Source organism: Sinocyclocheilus grahami, unplaced genomic scaffold (genome assembly GCF_001515645.1).
Source record: "Sinocyclocheilus grahami isolate Dianchi unplaced genomic scaffold, SAMN03320097.WGS_v1.1 scaffold127.1, whole genome shotgun sequence".
Lineage (NCBI taxonomy): Eukaryota > Metazoa > Chordata > Actinopteri > Cypriniformes > Cyprinidae > Sinocyclocheilus > Sinocyclocheilus grahami.
Window position 1 is genome coordinate 2,344,074 of NW_015505306.1, and position 19,853 is coordinate 2,363,926.

Genomic DNA, 19,853 nt, shown 5'->3' on the forward strand with positions numbered 1-19,853 from the left:
GGGGGGGGGGGGGGGCATGCAAGCACTGTCACCGTTAGTTTTACTTTTATTTTGTTTTCATTTTTGAAAAACGTATCTTTGCTGTTTACCTCACATTACGCTCTATGGAGGCACTCTTATATTTATTTATTTGATTCCTCAGTGTTTGCTAAACGTTCTGTAATTTATTAGTCAGTATATAATACAGCATGTGGTGTTTGCCATGCCTCATCTTATTCGTTTTTGTTAAAAGTTTTGTAAGCTAGTTTGTCATTGTATCATTGTATTGTAAAAAAATATTGCGACCAAATCATGTGCTCGAGCAACCAGCTGAGAAAGTTAGTTGCAAAAGAGCGACTAGTGGGAAGAATAAGTCTGGAGCCCTGTATAGGCTATACAGTGCATGAAAAGCATCTGTTTCTTTTGGTATGACTCCCCCCTTGTCTCGTATAAAAAGCACAATAATCGTTTAGATCAAATAATCGCGATTAGACGGTTATTTAATTATCGCGACAGGCCTAGTTGTTAATATCACTTATCAGCTTGAGCCCGATTGAGACGCAGAGGATATTATTGAAGAGCATCGTGCAGAACCTGTGCAAGCACGGCTTTTAATGGTAGGCCTATGTTTTTTGTTTTTTGTTGTCTCAGACTTTTAGATACGCGGTTATTTGCAAATGCTACTGCTTGTTAGCTTTTAATATACGGTTTTATCCTAATTAAAGCTTTAATACAGTACGGCAACTGCATGCACGTCCATGTTTAACGCTTCTCATAGCTATGTGAAAATAATTGTATAATTGGAACAGTTCATTGTTGGAGCTGAGCTGAATGAGAGAGAGAGAGAGAGAGAGAGACATGCAGAGCAGGGGAATGCGAGGAACAAAATTAAGAACCGCTGCTTTAGAACATTGATTTTGAAACTTGTGAATCTATTAGAATCGTTAGAAGACAGAATCGCGATTCATATATGAATAGATTTTTACGTGCACCTCTAGTTTTCTCTTCCTCTTCTCGAAAGCAGCGCAGTATGGCCTCGCCACCTTTGCTGCCTTTTCCAGAGGGCGGGGTTTATCTGGGTTTGTTACGTCACAAACCCGGGAAGTTCCTAGTTGTAGTCCATACCAGCCGTTTTTGTAGGCATTAAACTGCCAGAATTTGAAAAGACGATATCTCCGTTTGCATTGAACTTTCAGCTTCGTAACTTTGCAGATATTGTTTATGCTCAAACAGCAACATCACACACTAACTAACGTTAAAAAAAGTGAAATCGCAATGAACCACCCCTTTAAATCACAAAAAATATGTATAAATAAAATCATTCTAATTCTATTAAAGGGGTCACATGATGCGATTTCAAGTTTTCCTTTCTCTTTGGAGTGTTACAAGCTGTTTAAGAATAGATAAGATCCCTAAAGTTGCAAAGACTAAAGTCTCAAACCCAAAGAGATATTCTTTATAAAAGTTAAGACTGGTCCACGCCCTCCTAAAACGCCTCGTTTAAACACGTCCCCACATGTCTACATCACTGTGTGAGAAGATTTGCATAACGCCGCCCAAATGTTCACGCAAAGTGTATGGGTGACAAGAAATCCACAGGGCCATGCTGGGCTGAGAGGGGGACAACTGAGAGACCCATAGGCGTCTGTCCGTGACCTAGAAGGTCATCTAGGCCCTAAATATAGGGGGAACCCAGCTTTAGAAGTATGATATAGTAGTGTGTTTTTGACTTTCTTACCATGTGTGGAAAAATACAGCTGTTAAGAGTTTGTAACCTTGACTGCAAAAGAGATATAAAGTGGAGGAGCGCCCTCCCTTCTTTGTCACACTCTGCAGCGACTTGTGTTTCTATATGATGTCTGGCCTTCTTTGCAAAGAATAAAACCTTTAAAAGACAATTGAGAGTGAGTTTGTCTCTTATGCCGATGAGAGTCATTTTATTTTGCCCCAACAATACTTTGTTTGGCCTTCCAAAAGAGGACACGACTAAAATCAGTGGTTAGGTTGTATTTACAACACTGTTCCAGAACAGTTCAACCCAAATATTCAGATATTGCAGATATGCACAGTGTGCAGCGCATTTTATGGAGGACTGTTTCCTGATCCTGGAAGAGTAGACTACAATGCTGGCTGTTCTAACTCACAGACTGTAAATTTGTCTTCATATTTAAAGATTTTGCCACTGATGATTCAAACGTGAGTTTTGAGCAGTGTAGAGTAGCGCTTGTTGTTTGTCATTTCTCTGATCACAAATGCAGACATGGTTTTATGTTTACGCGGCGCGATGCAACGCGTAAAAAGACAGTATAAGTCATTATAATCCGTTAATTATGTCCCCACTGGATGCAACAAATGCCTCATTTATAATGGGTTTTAATGTTTTTGTCTCGTCTCTCTAGGACATGGCATCACAGTATGGTAGGAGTGTAACATTTCCGTCACATGCTTGAGGTATTCGGCCAATCACAACGCACTGGATAGCTGACCAATCACAGCACACCTCGCTTTTCAGACCGAAGAGCTTTGTAAAAATCGACGCATTTCAGAAAGGCGGGGCATAGAGGAGAAACAATAATGTACATGTGGAAAATAATGTGTTTTTTTAACCTTAAACCGCATAAACATTTCATTACACCAAATACACAAAATAATGTTCTTTTTAGCAACATCATATGACCCCTTTAACTCTTACCCTGGAGGCATTCCGCGCATGACAGGAGGCATCCCTGGCATCATCGGGGGGACACCAGGCATCATTGGGGGCATTCCTTTGAGAGAAACCATTTAAGAGACACATAATAAATATACTATGCATAACATCTAAAATTGGGTGTTTGGTACCATTACAAAGCACACCTGAGTAGCTTCCAGGTGGCATCCCTGGAGCTGGGACAGGGGCCATTCCTGGTTGGGTCATAGGGGCATAGGCTGCCTGAGGCTGTACAGTTGTTGCTGGCTGCTGGAAGGAGGGACCAGCCTCTTCATCTGAGTCATCTTCATCCGAGTCATCTTGCTGTTTTTTCTTTTGATTTTCTGTAACCAAAAAAGGAGAATATAGTTACCATGGGTTCACTTGGGCTACAAAAAGAACAAATGAGTAAATGTTATACCCTGTGTTTTTTGTTCAAGCACACGTCTCCTCTCCTCCACGTCTTTCTCTGGAATACCCTCCATTCCATAGATCTCCAGCTCTATGTCAGTCCTTCCCGGTATTGCATTAGGGACACCATCAATGGTTTCTTTGTGAACCTTTAATATATCAAACAAAAACATACAGCAAATTAAACATACATATATATATATATATATATACACACAGTATATACACTGAACAAAATTATAAACGCAACACTTTTGTTTTTGCCCCCATTTTTCATGAGCTGAACTCAAAGATCTAAGACTTTTTCTATGTACACAAAAGGCCTTATTTCTCTCAAATATTGTTCACAAATCTGTCTAAATCTGTGTTAGTGAGCACTTCTCCTTTGCCGAGATAATCCATCCACCTCACAGGTGTGGGTGTGTGTGTGTGTGAGTTTATATGTAACTTTATACCTGCATACAGTGGATGGCCAGACCAGGACCAGTGTATAACTTCTTGTGACATATGTGACACTTAAAGTGTTTGGCCTTCTGATGCTGAATGAGAATCTTTTCATCATCAAAATCCCTGTTACAGTACCTGTGTTTGCAGTTAAAGTCATATAAACAAGGAAAAATACATAACAATAAAGCACCAAGATAAGCAGAAGGGACAGACTGTCAGCATAAGGAAGCTTAAATCTTTTTCTACTTCTTTCAATATTATACCCTAGTAAAATGGTTCTCAACCTTTGTCCCTCCCTTTGTCTACAAAAATATTCAAAGGCCCCATGACTTTTCCAGGTTTTAATGACTTGCTGAACAAGGATGAAGAATAATATTTTTTTTCACAAGCACAACTGCCTGAGAAAAAGTTTAGAGCAAAATCTGTATATTCAAAAAATGCTCATGGAGTTTATTCATTACAATTTCACAAAAATGACATTTTATAACTTTACATGAATTTATTTGAACCCTTTCACTTTCATCCCTAAAAGGAGCTAATGAAAAAAGTATTTTGGAGAAAACTTAGTAGACATCTAATAAATAGCCCCAATAACTTTTTTTTACATTTATGTTTTATATAAAACTCTACCGTACGGTTGAGCTGTCACTCCATGGTAAATCTTGATTTGAATTCAGAGAACTATTTCTATAAGTTATTTTCCAATAATAAACATTCCTTTAACTTCATTAGTATCTTGGATACATTTCATAACCTTCAGGGTCCACAAAGATAAAAAAGATATATATATATTTAAGTGTCTATAACATATATAGACATATGGCAATATATATGTTATATGATGTCCTTTACAGACATATCAACCGTAGGGTCACGCATGATTTAGGATAATTATGGTAAATAAACATTTTTGCATTTCTCATATATTTTGCTTTATTTCTGTTCTTTACCCTCTACCCTATTCACAACAACATTATGGTTTCATCCCTACTTCTTTGATTGCCTGTTTGCCCCTATTATCTGATGACTGACCAGCACCGTTCTCCCTTCTATGTGACTGACTGAAGTTTGTAAACTGCTGCTGTCACTTGAAAACTGGACATTCCCAAACCCCGCATGGCAACAGCAGACACAGATGTGGGGCAGTACAGCTGTGAAAAGATTGCTCTCTCATCTCTTCCTTTTGATAGATTTATTCCCTATCAAATTAAGCTCAATCGTACAGTAGAGATATCAGTTAAAGGGTTAAAATTATTATTTTGTATTAAAAATACATATATCCAGGTTTTTTTTTTTTACATTTGGAATCCTGGTTCTTCAAAGAAAAAAAGCGGTTGTTGAGGAGGCAAGTTATCGAGTTACTGCAGGAGGAAATGTCTTTATTTTTTTTTAGTTACTGGATATTTCCTTGTGAAATGTTATCAACATCATGGTCTATTTTTGTTAGCGGAAGCGTGAAACTAATCTACGTATATATACAGAGAGACAAAAAATTATTGTAACTTAAAGGGGTCATATGATGCTATTTCATTTTTTCCTTTCTCTTTGGAGTGTTACAAGCTCTTGGTGCATAAAGAAGATCTGTAAAGTTGCAAAGACTAAAGTCTCAAATCCAAAGAGATATTCTTTATAAAAGTTAAGAGTCAGCCACACCTACCTAAAACGGCTCATTCTAACACGCCCCCTCGTACAGTAGAGATATCAGTTAAAGGGTTAAAATTATTATTTTGTATTAAAAATACATATATCCAGGTTTTTTTTTTTTTACATTTGGAATCCTGGTTCTTCAAAGAAAAAAAGCGGTTGTTGAGGAGGCAAGTTATCGAGTTACTGCAGGAGGAAATGTCTTTATTTTTTTTTAGTTACTGGATATTTCCTTGTGAAATGTTATCAACATCATGGTCTATTTTTGTTAGCGGAAGCGTGAAACTAATCTACGTATATATACAGAGAGACAAAAAATTATTGTAACTTAAAGGGGTCATATGATGCTATTTCATTTTTTCCTTTCTCTTACTGATCCTGGGGCAGTTCTGACTCACACAAGTACGTTTTCTTTTATCATTTGTCACTGATGATTCAAACGAGAGTTTTGGGCAGTGTGGAGTAGCACTTGTTTGTCATTTCTCTGATCACAAATGCAGACAGGGTTTTAGGTTTACGTGTAAAAAGACAGTATAAGTCATTATAATCAGTAATTATGTCCCCACTGGATGCAACAAATGCCTCGTTTGTAATGGGTTTTAATGTTTTTGTCTCATCGCTCCGGCCGGGACACGGCATCACAGTATGGTAAGGGGCGTAACATTTCCGTCTCACGCTTGAGGTATCCAGCCAATCACAACGCACTGGATAGCTGGCCAATCAGAGCACACCTCGCTTTTTAGAACGATGAGCTTTGTAAAAATCGACGCGTTTCAGAAAGGCGGGGCATAGAGGAAAAACAATAATGTACAGTATGTGGAAAATAATGTTTTTTTTTTTTACTTTAAACCGCATAAACACATTTCATTACACCAAATACACAAAATAATGTTCTTTTTAGCAGCATCATATGACCCCTTTAAATCTGATGCATTAAGTGGGCGTATTAACTGGTAAGTCTTCTCTTCGCGAACATTCAAACAGAACACAAATTCGAAAGCGCCTATGATGCACAGGGACGCAGGCCTTGATATCAGAGAAACAATGCATTAGCTCTTCGTAAACACGAAGTGGTCAAATCCCTACTCATAAACAATTCGAAAAATATTAAACAACGGTACGATAGCTTTTAAAGAAGGATACCAACACCAGGGCTTCATCTGCTTCTTCTTTTTTCTTCCCATGATTTATTTACCAGCCTATTCTGCGAGCACCACACTGATGACTAACTTACCAAAACATTAGCAAAACTAAAATGGAGAAAATAGGACATGACGACAGCTTTTTCCATGCACTGACAACAACACATCACAAGGAATATCGCCTCCACCTGGACAGGAGGTGCACAACTTTGGAAACTGGTAGGCGTTCGAATGACAGCAAAAGTAATAATAATAACAATAATAATAATAAATTAAATTAAATAAATACAACATTTAATATTTGACTTCATTCATAATTCTGCATGACTGCACATTAATCCTTATTTAACTTTCCTTAGTCATCACTTAGACGCCCTTCCAGACACGTGCAGAGGGGGTGCAAAGGGTGCTTGAGCACCTGCCCCTTTTCCCCTTGATGCCCAAAGTGCCCTTTTGTCAAGGCAATTTTTTTTTGTAATTAAACGCCATTTTGCGAAGGCCTGCCCAACCTAAGTATTAGTAAAATGAATGAATAATAATTTAGTCATAAATAAAATTATCCACATGCTGATGACCTTTCACCTGACGATCTCATCAGGGACTATATAATCCCTCATGTTCAGACACCTTTAATGTAATGTAGCACACTACCAGGATGCCTTCATAACGTCCGCGGCTGCCGGTAAGTGCAGTTCTCAGCGGAGAGGTGTGCTTGTATACTTATATTATTAAATTATTATTATTATACAAGAACTGCGTGAAGAGAGCATGCACAGCTGTTGTTTATATTGCTGTGTGTAGCCTGTGGAAGTAAGGTTAGCTGCAGCAATTGAGGGGCTATAATATTTTTGTTCAATATTTTCTTAATGACAATTTTATGATCGGTTTATAAAGGCTACTACGAGCACCTTTTCCCCATTTCACAGAATAAGGCAGGAAATGTATAGTTTCTATAGGCTACTAAATTATATGTCAATCAGTACTGCATTATTCATAAAGTTTATTACCTGGAGATAACTTGAAAAACACACATAAACCGTATATTTTCGCAATCGTGTGTTTATTGTCTGCACGTTTTTTTTCTTCTGCTTTTTCTTCAGCTCAGTTAAAGCGATAGCTGGTTGCTTTTGTCCATATTAGGCTTTCCTGCACATCATAAGTCATTCCTTCTAAAAAAAAAATAATAATAATAATAAGTAATTCATTCTATGAGTCTGTTTTGGACTTTCTGCAGGAGAGCGCCCTCCGGCTTCGAGGATGAATTAAACATACACTGCACGAGAGTGTTGAGCTCCAGATATTCACTTCTCCTCATTTTGAATATGAATAAAACGCCAGGTCATGCATAGACTAGCGATACTGTCTCTTTGAATTTAAATCTCGAAACCTCTATGTGAACACACCTGCCCGAATAAAGTGCGGGGGACGAAATTACATTTCTTTAAAATTAAATATTAAAAATGCAGCTAGCGTTCTACACACAGCAATGTAAACAAAGGTGCCTGTTCTCTTTCGTTCTGTCTGTTTGATTGGGAAAGTTTAAAGGGCGTCGAGGGTTCTCGTCTTTGCCATCTAAAAACTATTACTTCGAACTTTTTTTATTACAGTATTTATTTTAAAAACGTAGCGTGCCTTAAACATAATTATCACAATCCTGCTAAAACAGGCTTATACTGATTTTCTCATCCTCCGATTTATAGGCTGCTTGTCAATCCTGTTTTTAATCATCATTATAATTTTAAAAAATGAATAAATTCAGAACAGGATTATAATATAATTCTATTTTAAATAAGACAGAAATATTTTTTCTACAACAGCAACAGTAGTGCTTACACCAGCAAAACCAGCATACACTGTAAACTCAACAATAACAATAGGCCTAATTTAATTCCGTTTCTATTTTCAGAGTGATTAAGAGGTGCACAGAAATATTTATTTAACTTTTAAACATTTTCAAAACTGCGTCACGGCATTTGCTCCTATCAGTACAGAAGCATCCGTTTCGATACATGTCCCAGCAAGGAGCACAGCCCTATTAACAGCCGTGCTCCATGTGCCCCTTTTATACTTTGAGCACCTGCCCCTCCAAAGGTCTCTGCACGGCCCTGCACCCTTCTATAAGGAAGAATATAAAACTTAAATAAATAGTTTTGAGTTGACCTCGCCATTGTTTTATGGCATTATTTAGTCAGTGTTATCTGTTTTAATTGCCTTTTGATTTTGCTGGCATCATCTGAAAACAAATATTGATTCAGATAAAGAAAGGTTAGTAAAATATGAGTAACACATTTTATTTTGTTGTATAGGCCTACATTTTAACTTTATAAAGCTCAGCGTGTTTAAAGTTTTAATAAAATCAAGGCTGATTTGGAAAAAAAAGTAGGATACATGACAGTAAGTTTAGTTTTTTCTTGGTAACCCAAGATTCACAGAATCATGTTTTTTATAATTAATAACCTTAAATTTATTTATTCTGTATTATACATAAAGAAAGCATGGAATCATTGCCAGACTGGTTCAGTAAAACAGCATGCACATCTTATAAAGTGAATACAGCATGTCAAGGCACACTACTCTCAATGCAATGCATTCAAGCAAAATAATAATAATAATAAAAATAAAATAAAACAACTATGTAAATTCCAAAATACAATCTCCAGAGGTAATTATTTTCTAAGATAAGCTATAAATACATTTCTCAAATAACTACATTCAAACAGTATTTATACCTAAAACCATACTCAAAATTAAAGGCAGGCATTTTTATATTCAGATTTAGCTAAATCTGCATTAGATGCAACTAACCAGTTCGATTAATTAAAAAAAATATATGAACAATGTATTTCTGATAAACAGAGTCAGGTAACAGCAGTTATGATTTATGTTAAACACATTTCTTGTCAGCTTTAAATATAACAGTGCTTTGCATATTTCTGCGAAACTACTTAAATCACTGACATCATGCACTATCTGTGGGTCAAAAGCCCTTTGTGTATAGATTCAGAAATTACTTTCAGACACATTTTTTAGCATTCACCACAGCACATTCCTTAAAGGTATAGTTCACCCAAAAATGAAAATTCTGTCATTAATTACTCACCCTCGTGTCGTTCCAAACCCATAAGACCTCCGTTCATCTTCGGAACACAATTTAAGATATTTCTGATAGAATCTGAGAGCTCTCTGACCCTCCCAGCAAGGGTCCTTACATGATCAAGGTCCGGAAACGTAGCAAGGAGATCGGTAAAATAATCCATGTGACATCAGGGGTTCAACCGGGATTTTACAAAGCTACGAGAATACTTTTTGAGCACAAAATAAAAAAATAAGGACTTTATTCAACAATTCGTCTCCTCCTCCACCCTGGTGCCATTTTGGAGAGTATCCACTGAACGCACACAGCATATGTTGTTCTGTGTCAGCTTCGCCACGCGGATATGTTGTTTTTGTTCAAATCAAAGCATAAACGACATAAACAGCGTATCCGTGTGCCACAGCTGAGCTAACACAGAACAACATACACTGTTTACGTCCAGCTGATACTCTCCAAAATGGCGCTAGGGTGACGGAGGAGGCTAATTGTGGAATAAAGTCGGGGGGTTTTTTTGCACACAAAAAGTCTTCTCGTATCTTTGTAAACTCACAGTTGAACCCCTGATGTCACATGGATTATTTTACAGATCTCCTTGCTACGTTTCCGGACCTTGATCATGTAAGGACCCTTGCTGTCTATGTGAGGGTCAGAGAGCTCTCAGATTCTATCAAAAATATCTTAAATTATGTTCCGAAGATGGTCTTACGGGTTTGGAACGACATGAGGGTGAGTAATTAATGACAAAATTCACATTTTTGGGTGAACTATCCCTTTAATAAACACAAAGTATGCCAATTTAATATAATAAACACCTATTTTCATCTAATACCCTTGTTGTTGCCCCATTTCTAAGTTGTTCAAGGCAGTTATTTATACCATTTACGTAATTTTAACACTAAAATCCTGTATTTCACTCTACACTTTAACAATGAAGACTGAAATATCAGAAAAGGCTAAAATTGTAAAAAGGTAGCAAAGCAGCAGAGATGTCATAAAAGAACATCACAAGTCAGTTTAAGATATCAATTCTACAATCATTTTAAGAGTGCAAATCCTTTGATCATTAAAGTGTTGCTAATAACATGCTTACCTCTCACTGACCATTACAAAAATATATGAGTTTTACAACAGTGTAAATCCCTGCTGAAACATGTTTTTAATTTAATAAATCATTCGTAAATGTTATGAAACATCAGTCAGAAGAGGCTATTTAAAATATCCCATACCCGTGTGTACATTAAAACACCTTCTTCAACATTTTGGTCAATTTTAAGAGGGGAACTTTGGTTGTCATTTAAAAAAAATAACTTTCTTAATCCTCCTGCAAATTCTGAAATAGGCCCAATGTCACCATCACTCCCTGTCTTTAGGTATCTTTCATTACACAATTACCCCACATTTATCACCACGGCAATAACATCACATTCCTTGTAAAATTCAGTACTATTCAGTGGTGTTCCCCTATCCAGATAAGAAGTTGTTTATGTGAAACAGCAGGTAAATAGTGTACAATAAACCTGAGATCTCAAAGCCGCCAGTCACAGAGAAACATATTCTGAACACAACCATTTTTCATAATGGTTGCCTCAGTCCAAAACTATCTTTCCATCCTATTAAAGTATAAATTGCCATGGGAATGTGATTGCGTACAATGTAGAGGTTTTTAGGTCATTCATTGACTATGTCTTCTTTATTCTGTTCTCTAGGGGTCCTCTGTGCCTCCCTAAGGCTCTTTTTATGAGGTTCAGAAGTTTCATCGTCCTCTTTTTAATGCAGGTTCTGTCTTTCTTTTTGCACTCTGATTCTGTCTTAGTTTAAGATCCCACTCCCAGTGCTTTCTTCATATGCTCATAAACCACATAAGAGATGCTAACAGCAGGAATGACTTTGAGGAAGTTGGGGGCAATGCCACGGTAAAGTCCAGGAACGCCTTCATGGGACACAATGTGCTTGAACTGGCCAACCATTGACAGCTGAGGAGCACCATCTAAAGCTGAGGCTTTCAAGAAGAAAGGGAGGAGGAGGTGTGAGGTTATCATTTCATTTGCATTTCCAATGTTTTCATTGTTGTGAACTTATTGTGTTTCATAAAGAATCACAAAATAAGCAGAATGACATGTAACAAGAATTCGTCTCGCTCACCCTGAGCCTGCATGCGTGTGCGGATTAACGCCAGCGGGTAACTAGCCAGCTGCCCACATGTGCTGGACACAGTGCCACATCCAAGAAGCACCAGAACGCCAGGATCAGCCGAGCCCATGCAGTAGCGCTGTAGCCAAGCATTCTTTAGAGTCTGTTGAAATAACAGACAGAAAAGAGCAATAAAGATATTTTCTTTAATATTTTTCAAAATATACAAAAAATGTCCAAAAATATATTGTTAATATTTACAGTATATTTGCATACATTTAGTTTTGACACAGTTAATTATATTTCCTAATTTTTGGCCATTTTTAAGAAAAAAAGTTAAACCTAAAATTATTTATATTGTCCAAAACTTTTTTTTTAAATGCATTTTGCATTTACTCAAAATGTATTTTAAAATTGGAAATGTATCTTTTGTAATATATTTTGGCATTTGAAGATCTACAAAAATGTATATTTATTTTGACAGCAGTCATGCTATGTACAATACGCTATCTTTCAAAAGTTTGGGGTCAGAAAGAATTTGTTTTCAAAAGAAGTTTTTATGCTCACCAAGACTGCATTAATTTGATTTAAAAAAAAAAAAAAATCTATTGTGAACTACAAACCCGATTCCAAAAAAGTTGGGACACTGTACAAATTGTGAATAAAAACAGAATGCAATGATGTGCAAGTTTCAAATTTCAATATTTTATTCAGAATACAACATAGATGACATATCAAATGTTTAAACTGAGAAAATGTATTGAGATTTGTAAATTATTCCATTCCTTTTTTTACTCACAATTTGTACAGTGTCCCAACTTTTTTGGAATTGGGTTTGTATTATTACAATTCACTATTATTAATTTTTCTATTTTTGTATATTTTAAAATACTTTAGTATATTTAGTATATTAATGTAGTATACTTTAATTTATTTAACTGCATTGACTTCAGTGTCACATGATCCTTCAAAAAAATCATTCTAATTTGCTGACTTGTGCTTTTTTGTAACATTATAAATGTTTTTACTTTCACTTTTAATCAATTCAGTGCATCCATGGCCAAAAAATATTATTTTTATTTTTATTTTTAGCCATATGGGAAAGAATGAAATGGAGTTAACAGATTTCTTAAGACTATCATCTGAAAAGATCTGTGAGTTGTAGAAGGACACCATAGAACACAACAACATAAATACATAACATATAATTTAACCAACCACTGCAACTGAGAATTATGAATTCTTAAAGCTTGACAGTGGCACAGCAGGGATTTGCAAACACTTAAATGTGTTAAAATATACACACACAGCCATACCTCATAGACAGCCAGATCAATGCCAGCATACGGGATGATTCCAAGTGTGTTGGGCACATAGCCTTTGTAGAACGCGCGCAATCCTTCTTTACGCAGTATCTGTTTGGCACAGTCTGCCATGCCAGAATATTGTCCTGTCTTCCGGAGGGTCAGACGTGTCTTCAACACCTAGGAAGCAAATAGGAATAGATTTTTTTTTTATAATAAATTGAGAATATAGAGCAATATAAGTTTAGAGGTCACTAGTAACTTCAAGCTGCAGCAGCTCCTTCCAGCATAAATAAATGGAGGACTTGGCTTCCAAAATGTGATGCTGATCTGCCTCATTAAATACACCATTAGAAGCCTGAAAAGTCAGCTTGTTTTCTGCATTTAAACCTACCAGGAATAGAAAGACAATCTGTATGTGTATTTGTCAACCAGGCCCAGGTCATTTTTTACTCTCTTTTTTTTTGTGCATTTAGAACAACATGTGTGAACAGGCAAACAGCAATTAGGAACAACTTTTGTTAAACAACCTCCTCTGTTACATGATTGTCTGGCATTTGTACTTTACATTAGCAGCTATGAACATTACTTGAGATAACAGATACTTTTACAGCCAGACATTATATGAGCAAGATCACTAAAGGAATGTTCCAGGTCCAATACAAGATTTAATTTGATAATCCAAATCATCCATGTTTTTATACAGTCTATGAAACAAACCTGCGTGACCATAGCAACCCGGGATTATCAAAAATAGATAAAACATTTTTATTAACATTAAACATTTAATTTAATATTTGTATATTATTATTATTATTATTACATTAACTTATTAGGGCTATATTTTTTATATGTATTGTTATATATGCTTATTTCCCCTTTCAATTTGTGTATCGCTTTACCTAGTTAACGTTTTGTATAATTATGCTAGTATTTGCTAGCCTACCATATATTTTGTAAATAAACGCCTGACAATTACGCCAATAAAATTTTGACTTTAAGATTGTATTTATGCCCATGTGTGATGATAAATGAGCGTGTTGTGTTTTCATTTACAAATGAAACTACGTGAATGATTCATTCCTCAACGAAACACTATAGTATTTATAATTATGGTCCATTAATTAGCCGAAATAAAATGAAATATATGTTAAATTTAAACTGCGTTCCAGCAAAAATTCCAGTCAGCATAATCAAAGCTTTATTGGCATGTCGAGCATTTACAGTAGGCTAATATTTACAAAAGTATTCAGAACATTAAGTAAAGACATTGAAATAAAGGGAAAAAATGAATATAAACGAATATAAAAATATAACCAATAATAATAGACTAATAATAATAATAATATACAAATATTACAGGGAAAAGTCGATCAGTTAATGGATTTACAAGACTGTAGGATGGATAAAAATGTTTTCTTGTAGGCCTATTTTATATTATGCACTTTATGTAACATTTATTCATGATAAACTTCATTTGAATGCTGACAATCACAATCTATAATAATAAAAAATATAATAATTTCTTAATTCAAAATAACATATTAATGAATCTATCTCTGATAATCCCGGGTTGCTATGGTCACGCAGGATTGTTTACGCATTAAACGCGTGGCCACGAGAAAAATATGTCGTTCCCTCAATATAGCATCTCGAGGCCACGACATAATATCACATTCCCACGAGTTATTATGTCGTGGCCACAACAAAACTAAGTGAACCTAACATGTCACCTTACGGGCACCGTAGTTTTCTGTTTTAAAATGTAATTTATTAATGTGATGGCAAAGCGGAATTTTCAGCAGTCTTTTTCAGTGTCACATGATCCTTCAGAAACATTTCTTATTGTCGGTGTTGAAAACAGTTGTGTTACTTAATATTTTTTGTCGACACCCTGATTTTTTTCAGGATTCTTTGATGAATAGAAACTTTAAAAGGACAACATTTAAAATAGAAACCTCTGTAACATTATAAATACTTAGTTTACTGTACTAATGTATATCTATAATTGTAATTACTTTTTAATTTAGAGACAGCTTATTCTGAATGGAATCCATGTCCATTTTCTAACACTGAGGCAGATCTTTCTGTTTATATATCCATCTACTTTATACAATATCTATAGAAGTGCTTATGATAAAAAAGACGATAAGTACAGACGTAAAGCCACTGAAATCTTCAGGTCTCAACTTTATAGAGCTATTTAGTCATGACGTCAATTTGTAGGCTAACCCGAAAGGATAATTTGCCAAGGATTCCCTCAGGAAATTCGAATGGACTTTTAGAAAGCCAGTTTTCATAAGGTCTGTGGTTACATTACTTATAGAGCTGAAAAGTGAAAGTCTCTTCATGTCTCTCACTTCCTCCTGCTCTCTCACCTCCATGGGGTAGATGATGGTCTGAGCTGTAGCTCCTGCCAGGGAACCAGCAATGAAACGTTCCTGAACTCTTAGAGAGGCACCCTCCTTACTGCCTCTGATCAGCCATTTGATCTACACAAGACATTTATTATTGTTAACTTACATTAGACAGTCTGCCACTCAAAAACAAAGTGGCTACTCTGTAGCTACTGGATTTTGGTGTGTTTACCTGCTCATAAGCCATGAATTTGATAGCTGATTCTGGGGCAATTTTGAGGACATTGATGCCATTGCCTCTCCAAAGGGACCTCAATCCTCCTTCCTGCACCATTCCCCGCAAACCACCTAACAAACTCACACCATTGGAGCCGTGGACCTGTTAAAAATCCACTCAGATCACACTCCTTTCATTATGAGTACTTTTCACAACAGAACTTCCAATGTAAGATTGATTTATTTCAGTTTATTTGATACGACAACTGATAGAGACAATAAAGCTTTAATCAAACACTTTTAAGCGCTGACTGAACCTGGAGGAAAACTTTAAGACGGTCGAGAGGAGCAGTTCCCGTTCGCGATACAGCTCCTGCCATTGCCCCAGCCACTAGCTGTCTCCACACCACACCTGAACGCCGCTCTTTCTCTGAGAACTCATCCGGCACAGTCAGCTGCTCTCCAATGTCCAACATCTGAAACACATACATCATAGGTTTAAAGAACAGCTAATTTTACATTCTAAAATATCTGTGAATGTCAGGCCTACAATCTAATGTCTGAAAAGAGCTGGAAGTGAACCAGAGAATGTTTCCAGTAGTGGGCAATGTCCTCCATATTGTGCAACGGGTTAAACAGGAAGTGGTCCCTCCACTCGCTCCAGTCAATGGTCATAGTACCATCTCTGTCTATGCTGACACACAAAAGGAATATAAAATAGTTAAAACAAGCCTTTTCTATGGCCATTGAAACTAAGTGTGACTCAACATGTGGGGGCTTCACAGCAACATCTCAAACTCCTTTGAAAGCACAGCCAGAGTGGGAGTTAAATGTGTATGTGACATTGATTAAGCACTAAAAAACATAAAAACAAAGTGTTTTGTGAAAAGCTGAAGTGTTCTAACCTCTGCAGGATTCTGGAGGCCTGCTCTGTAGATACATTCACTCCAAGGCTGTGCAAGGAGAGCTGAATTTCTGCAACATCTATGTGACCTGAGGTCATAAAACATTTCAATGCTTATTCTGTACATGGGCAGCAAAAGATACACTATCGTTCAAAAAGTTTTTTTTTTAATGTTTTTGACAGAAGTCTCTTACGCTCACCATGGCTGCATTTCCTGAATTAATACTTTGTAAAATATTATTACAATTTAAAACAACGGTTTTCTATTTTCATAAATATTTAAAATGTAATTTATTCCTGTGGTGGCAAAGCTGAATTTTCAGCAGTCATTAATCCAGTCTTCAGTGTCACTTGATCTTTCAGAAATCATTATAATATGCTGATTTGCTGCTCAAGAAACATTTCTTATTATCATCAATGTTGAAAGCAGTTGTGCTGCTTAATATTTTTGTGGAAACCATGCCACATTTTTTTAGTTCAAAAGAACAGCATTTATTTTCAAATAGAAGTCTTTTGTAACATTATAAAATTAGAAATTTCTCTACTGTTCCATTTGATTACTTCAATACATCCTTGCTAAATAAAAACATGAATTTCTCTAACAAAAGAACATTTCCTGTCCCCAAACTTATGAACAGTAGTATGACATATACTACAAGACAGAGAAACACAAAGGTTCTTCTGATTTATCTCACAAACACTTTAAAAACAATCATGCAAAGTGGAAATGTGTATTATGAGGTTACAGTTACAGTGATGTTGTGTGATAAGATTATAATGTATGAAAAGAGCCTCCAGACCATCATTGTTGCGGTCCAGGCTGTGGAACATGAGTCTGAGCTCTTTCTCGTGTGTGCGCAGATACTGTGTGAACTCCTTGAAGTCCAGCTGGCCATCATGATTGGTGTCACTCACACGTACAATCTAAGGGGTGGAGGAAGTGAAAAGTACAAGTTTAAGGGCAGGAATGTGAGGGTTGGAGGAGTTATATGTGAACTTTATTTAACTGTACCCATGCCTATGTAGAGTGAAGAACAAAGAGAAACTAACAGAAAACAAAAAGGAGATAGAGGAGGCATTGCTCTAAGCTTATAGATGCATGGTTTCTGTTTGTGTGCAAAGCCCTGCCAGCAGTCTGGCAAATCCAGTCGCAAACACATTGAGAACTAGAGCCAATCTCTCCTCTTGCATCACAGCACATGACTAACAGTCACACAACCCAACAGCACAGACATACCACTGGCACATAGTGTCGCTCTCCCCAAAGAAACTTGGAGTCTCCAAGTTACGTTCATAATGGCACTTTCGTGGTTTCATCTTAGCATCCATAGCTACCTGCTGAAGTAATCATCACAACACAACACAACATATGCACTGTCTTGTAAGTCACTTTGGCAGAAAGGGTCTGTTTACAACATGACTGAAAATGTAAATGTTGCTGAACTGTGTGTGTGTGTGTGTGTGTACTGCAAGTACTGCAAGTTAAAGAAAATGTCAGGTAAATTGCATTAAAAATTAGGTCTCAATCATGATATGAGACCTTACTGCAGTTTTTTGCAATCTTCATTACTTTTGTGATTTTCTAAAACCTTGTATTGTAAACCCTCTTAAAACGAGAAAATATGTCTGTATGCAAATATATGGCAAAAAAATAGTAATTGTTCCCACTTCCAGACATTTCTTTTGGGTGTTCAAGCCTTAGTTATGTCCCAAATGACATGCTATCGTTTTTTTGAGTGACATCACTCAAAAAGAGACTCTTTTTTCATACACAGAACAATTACAACTGCTAATTGATTGTTTTTTTATCAGGGTATATCAGTAGGGTGCGCTTCGGGTGCAGATGAGGTAGGCTACACCCTCTGTAGGGTGATGCTGTGAGATGAATGGAAACTACTGAGTCAACACTTGCAGGATAGTGTAAGATTAGAGGGAACCCAGTGAAGGATTTTGTTATGACGATAAAGATCTCATGGGTTGCTTTTATTTTAAGGTCAACCTCAAACAAAGAAAGCGATTGATTATAAAAGGAATTTAGTTACAAGTATTGATGTTATGGAATTTGTGTTAATATTTTTTTTTACCATTAATAATGGTAAATAAAAAAGTAAAATGCATTTACATAAACATTTATGCATGATATAGTTTTGATACTGTATTCAATTATTTATCATGTCCAACATAGAGAAAAGGGTCTTACATTTCTGTCATGTCAGGGTCAACAGGAAGGGACCCAAATGCAGAGTGAGTGAAACAAGATTTATTGAAGACACAAGTTCACAGCACAGGGGTTGACAATCTTGGGACAACTCCAACCAGCAGGGAAAGATCAATGCCCTGAGAGGTAGACAGTCTGGGGTACAGTCTCAGTCGTTGGTCAAATCGGGGCGGAAGGATGGGGAGAAACCCAGAGCAGAGAACAGCAGAGCATGCAAGCAGAGTGAAGGGGCTCAAAGCAGGCAGTATCAGAGATTCGGTTCTCAGCACCAGGCTTGGTTGGTGGCCCGGCCTTGGGGAACCAACAGGCAGGGAGTCTCAGGCTGGAAGAGCAGGACTAGAGGGAAAACACAAATACACAAAACACCACTACTCAGCGCAACACACAGAGAAACAACATTATGTAAAAAAAAAAAAAAAGAAAAACTACACAAAACCATAATGTAAATATCTAGGTTTAGACTAAAAAACAAACTAAAGTATAAAATCTAAACAGCTCAGGAGTAGGAACAAGATTAAAGAACAACTAAATAAGATGTTACAAGTAAATTTAAGCAAGATACTAAAGAACAAAACCAAAATCAGGAGATAGAAAAATCAAGAGCAAAAACTACAAGGATACACAATAGCAGGGCAAGACTGAAATATAGAGCAGCAAGTCAGTAACTGTCTCTATAGCACAAGACGAACCAGCAACCACAAGAGGAAAAACAGCACAATATAAAGGGAGGAAAGTACACGAGGGACAGGTGAGCCCAATTACAGAAACGAGGACAAGACAAGGCCTAAACAAGTGGGCGTGACCAAGGGAAACAAGGAGATGGGACCACAGGAACACATGGCAAGCATAAACGAAGACAAAACAATGTGTGCAAACACAAAACAAACAAAGAAACATTAAACAAAGACAACACAGACAAAGCTGCCAGGGCAGAGCACTGACATGTCATAATTAACAGTGCGGTGTGAATGGCAATCAGTAGCTCTGCTTGTGTATTGCAGCATTGTATTACAGTATAGTTCAGGCCACTAGACTAAAATAGACAAATCCAAAAAACAGCCTACTCATGGTAAAAAAAAAACATCACAGAACTAAACTTCAAATCTTTGGCAGATGCGATTAACCTGTCATAATCAGCAGCAATGCTTTGATTTGAAACAAAAGAAGGGGGGTGTTTTATGCTGTGTATTTCTGAGCCATACTAAGCTCTCGCTTACCAATGCTTATTTGATTGGTGGAGAAAGGAGGTATCACGAATCCGGTCCATGAACTTCCATCTGCTAGCCATCGGAGGTCACCCTTTCCAGTTTCATTGACT

General features: G+C 36.6%; 2 protein-coding genes across 7 annotated transcripts in view; both read right to left on the reverse strand.

Annotated features, from left to right (window-relative positions):
* The window catches only part of LOC107590415 (BUB3-interacting and GLEBS motif-containing protein ZNF207-like), a 17,990-nt gene extending 11,570 nt beyond the window's left edge, over positions 1-6,420 (reverse strand). For all 4 annotated transcript variants that reach the window (XR_001609787.1, XR_001609786.1, XR_001609785.1 and 1 more), the window contains exons 1-5: positions 6,314-6,420; positions 3,535-3,661; positions 3,090-3,228; positions 2,836-3,012; positions 2,672-2,747 (exon numbers count right to left, since the gene is read on the reverse strand). Coding sequence is in view for 1 of the 4 variants with exons in the window: in XM_016279157.1 (XP_016134643.1) it covers positions 2,672-2,747; positions 2,836-3,012; positions 3,090-3,228; positions 3,535-3,661; positions 6,314-6,354 (560 nt within the window). In the remaining 3 variants the exon portion in view is untranslated. The remainder of the gene's footprint in view (positions 1-2,671; positions 2,748-2,835; positions 3,013-3,089; positions 3,229-3,534; positions 3,662-6,313) is intronic.
* A 3,748-nt stretch (positions 6,421-10,168) lies between these two features.
* On the reverse strand, positions 10,169-17,863 carry LOC107590416 (calcium-binding mitochondrial carrier protein SCaMC-3-like). Of its 3 annotated transcripts, XM_016279160.1 has the most exons (10): positions 17,555-17,863; positions 17,118-17,241; positions 16,319-16,406; positions 15,996-16,107; positions 15,731-15,889; positions 15,430-15,576; positions 15,219-15,332; positions 12,853-13,020; positions 11,549-11,699; positions 10,169-11,405 (listed from the first exon to the last, which is right to left on the reverse strand). In XM_016279160.1, the coding sequence occupies exons 2-10, from the start codon at positions 17,146-17,148 to the stop codon at positions 11,221-11,223; spliced, it is 1,155 nt and encodes a 384-aa protein (XP_016134646.1). In that variant the 5' UTR covers positions 17,149-17,241; positions 17,555-17,863; the 3' UTR covers positions 10,169-11,220. The 3 variants fall into 3 exon arrangements, with proteins under 3 accessions (XP_016134646.1, XP_016134647.1, XP_016134645.1); XM_016279161.1 differs by having other exon boundaries at positions 15,996-16,102; positions 17,118-17,863; XM_016279159.1 differs by having other exon boundaries at positions 17,118-17,863.
* Between the last annotated feature and the right edge of the window lie 1,990 nt (positions 17,864-19,853).

Bases quoted from the DNA above. Each gene is read 5' to 3' on its own strand.
- LOC107590416 (XM_016279160.1), bottom strand. From the start codon at position 17,148: ATGTTCCACAGCCTGGACCGCAACAATGATG. The intron at 16,108-16,318 runs GTTAGAACACTT...TTTGTGTGTCAG, and splicing joins GCCTCCAGAATCCTGCAGAG to CATAGACAGAGATGGTACTA. The intron at 13,021-15,218 runs GTGAGAGAGCAG...TTTGCTTCCTAG, and splicing joins CCATCATCTACCCCATGGAG to GTGTTGAAGACACGTCTGAC.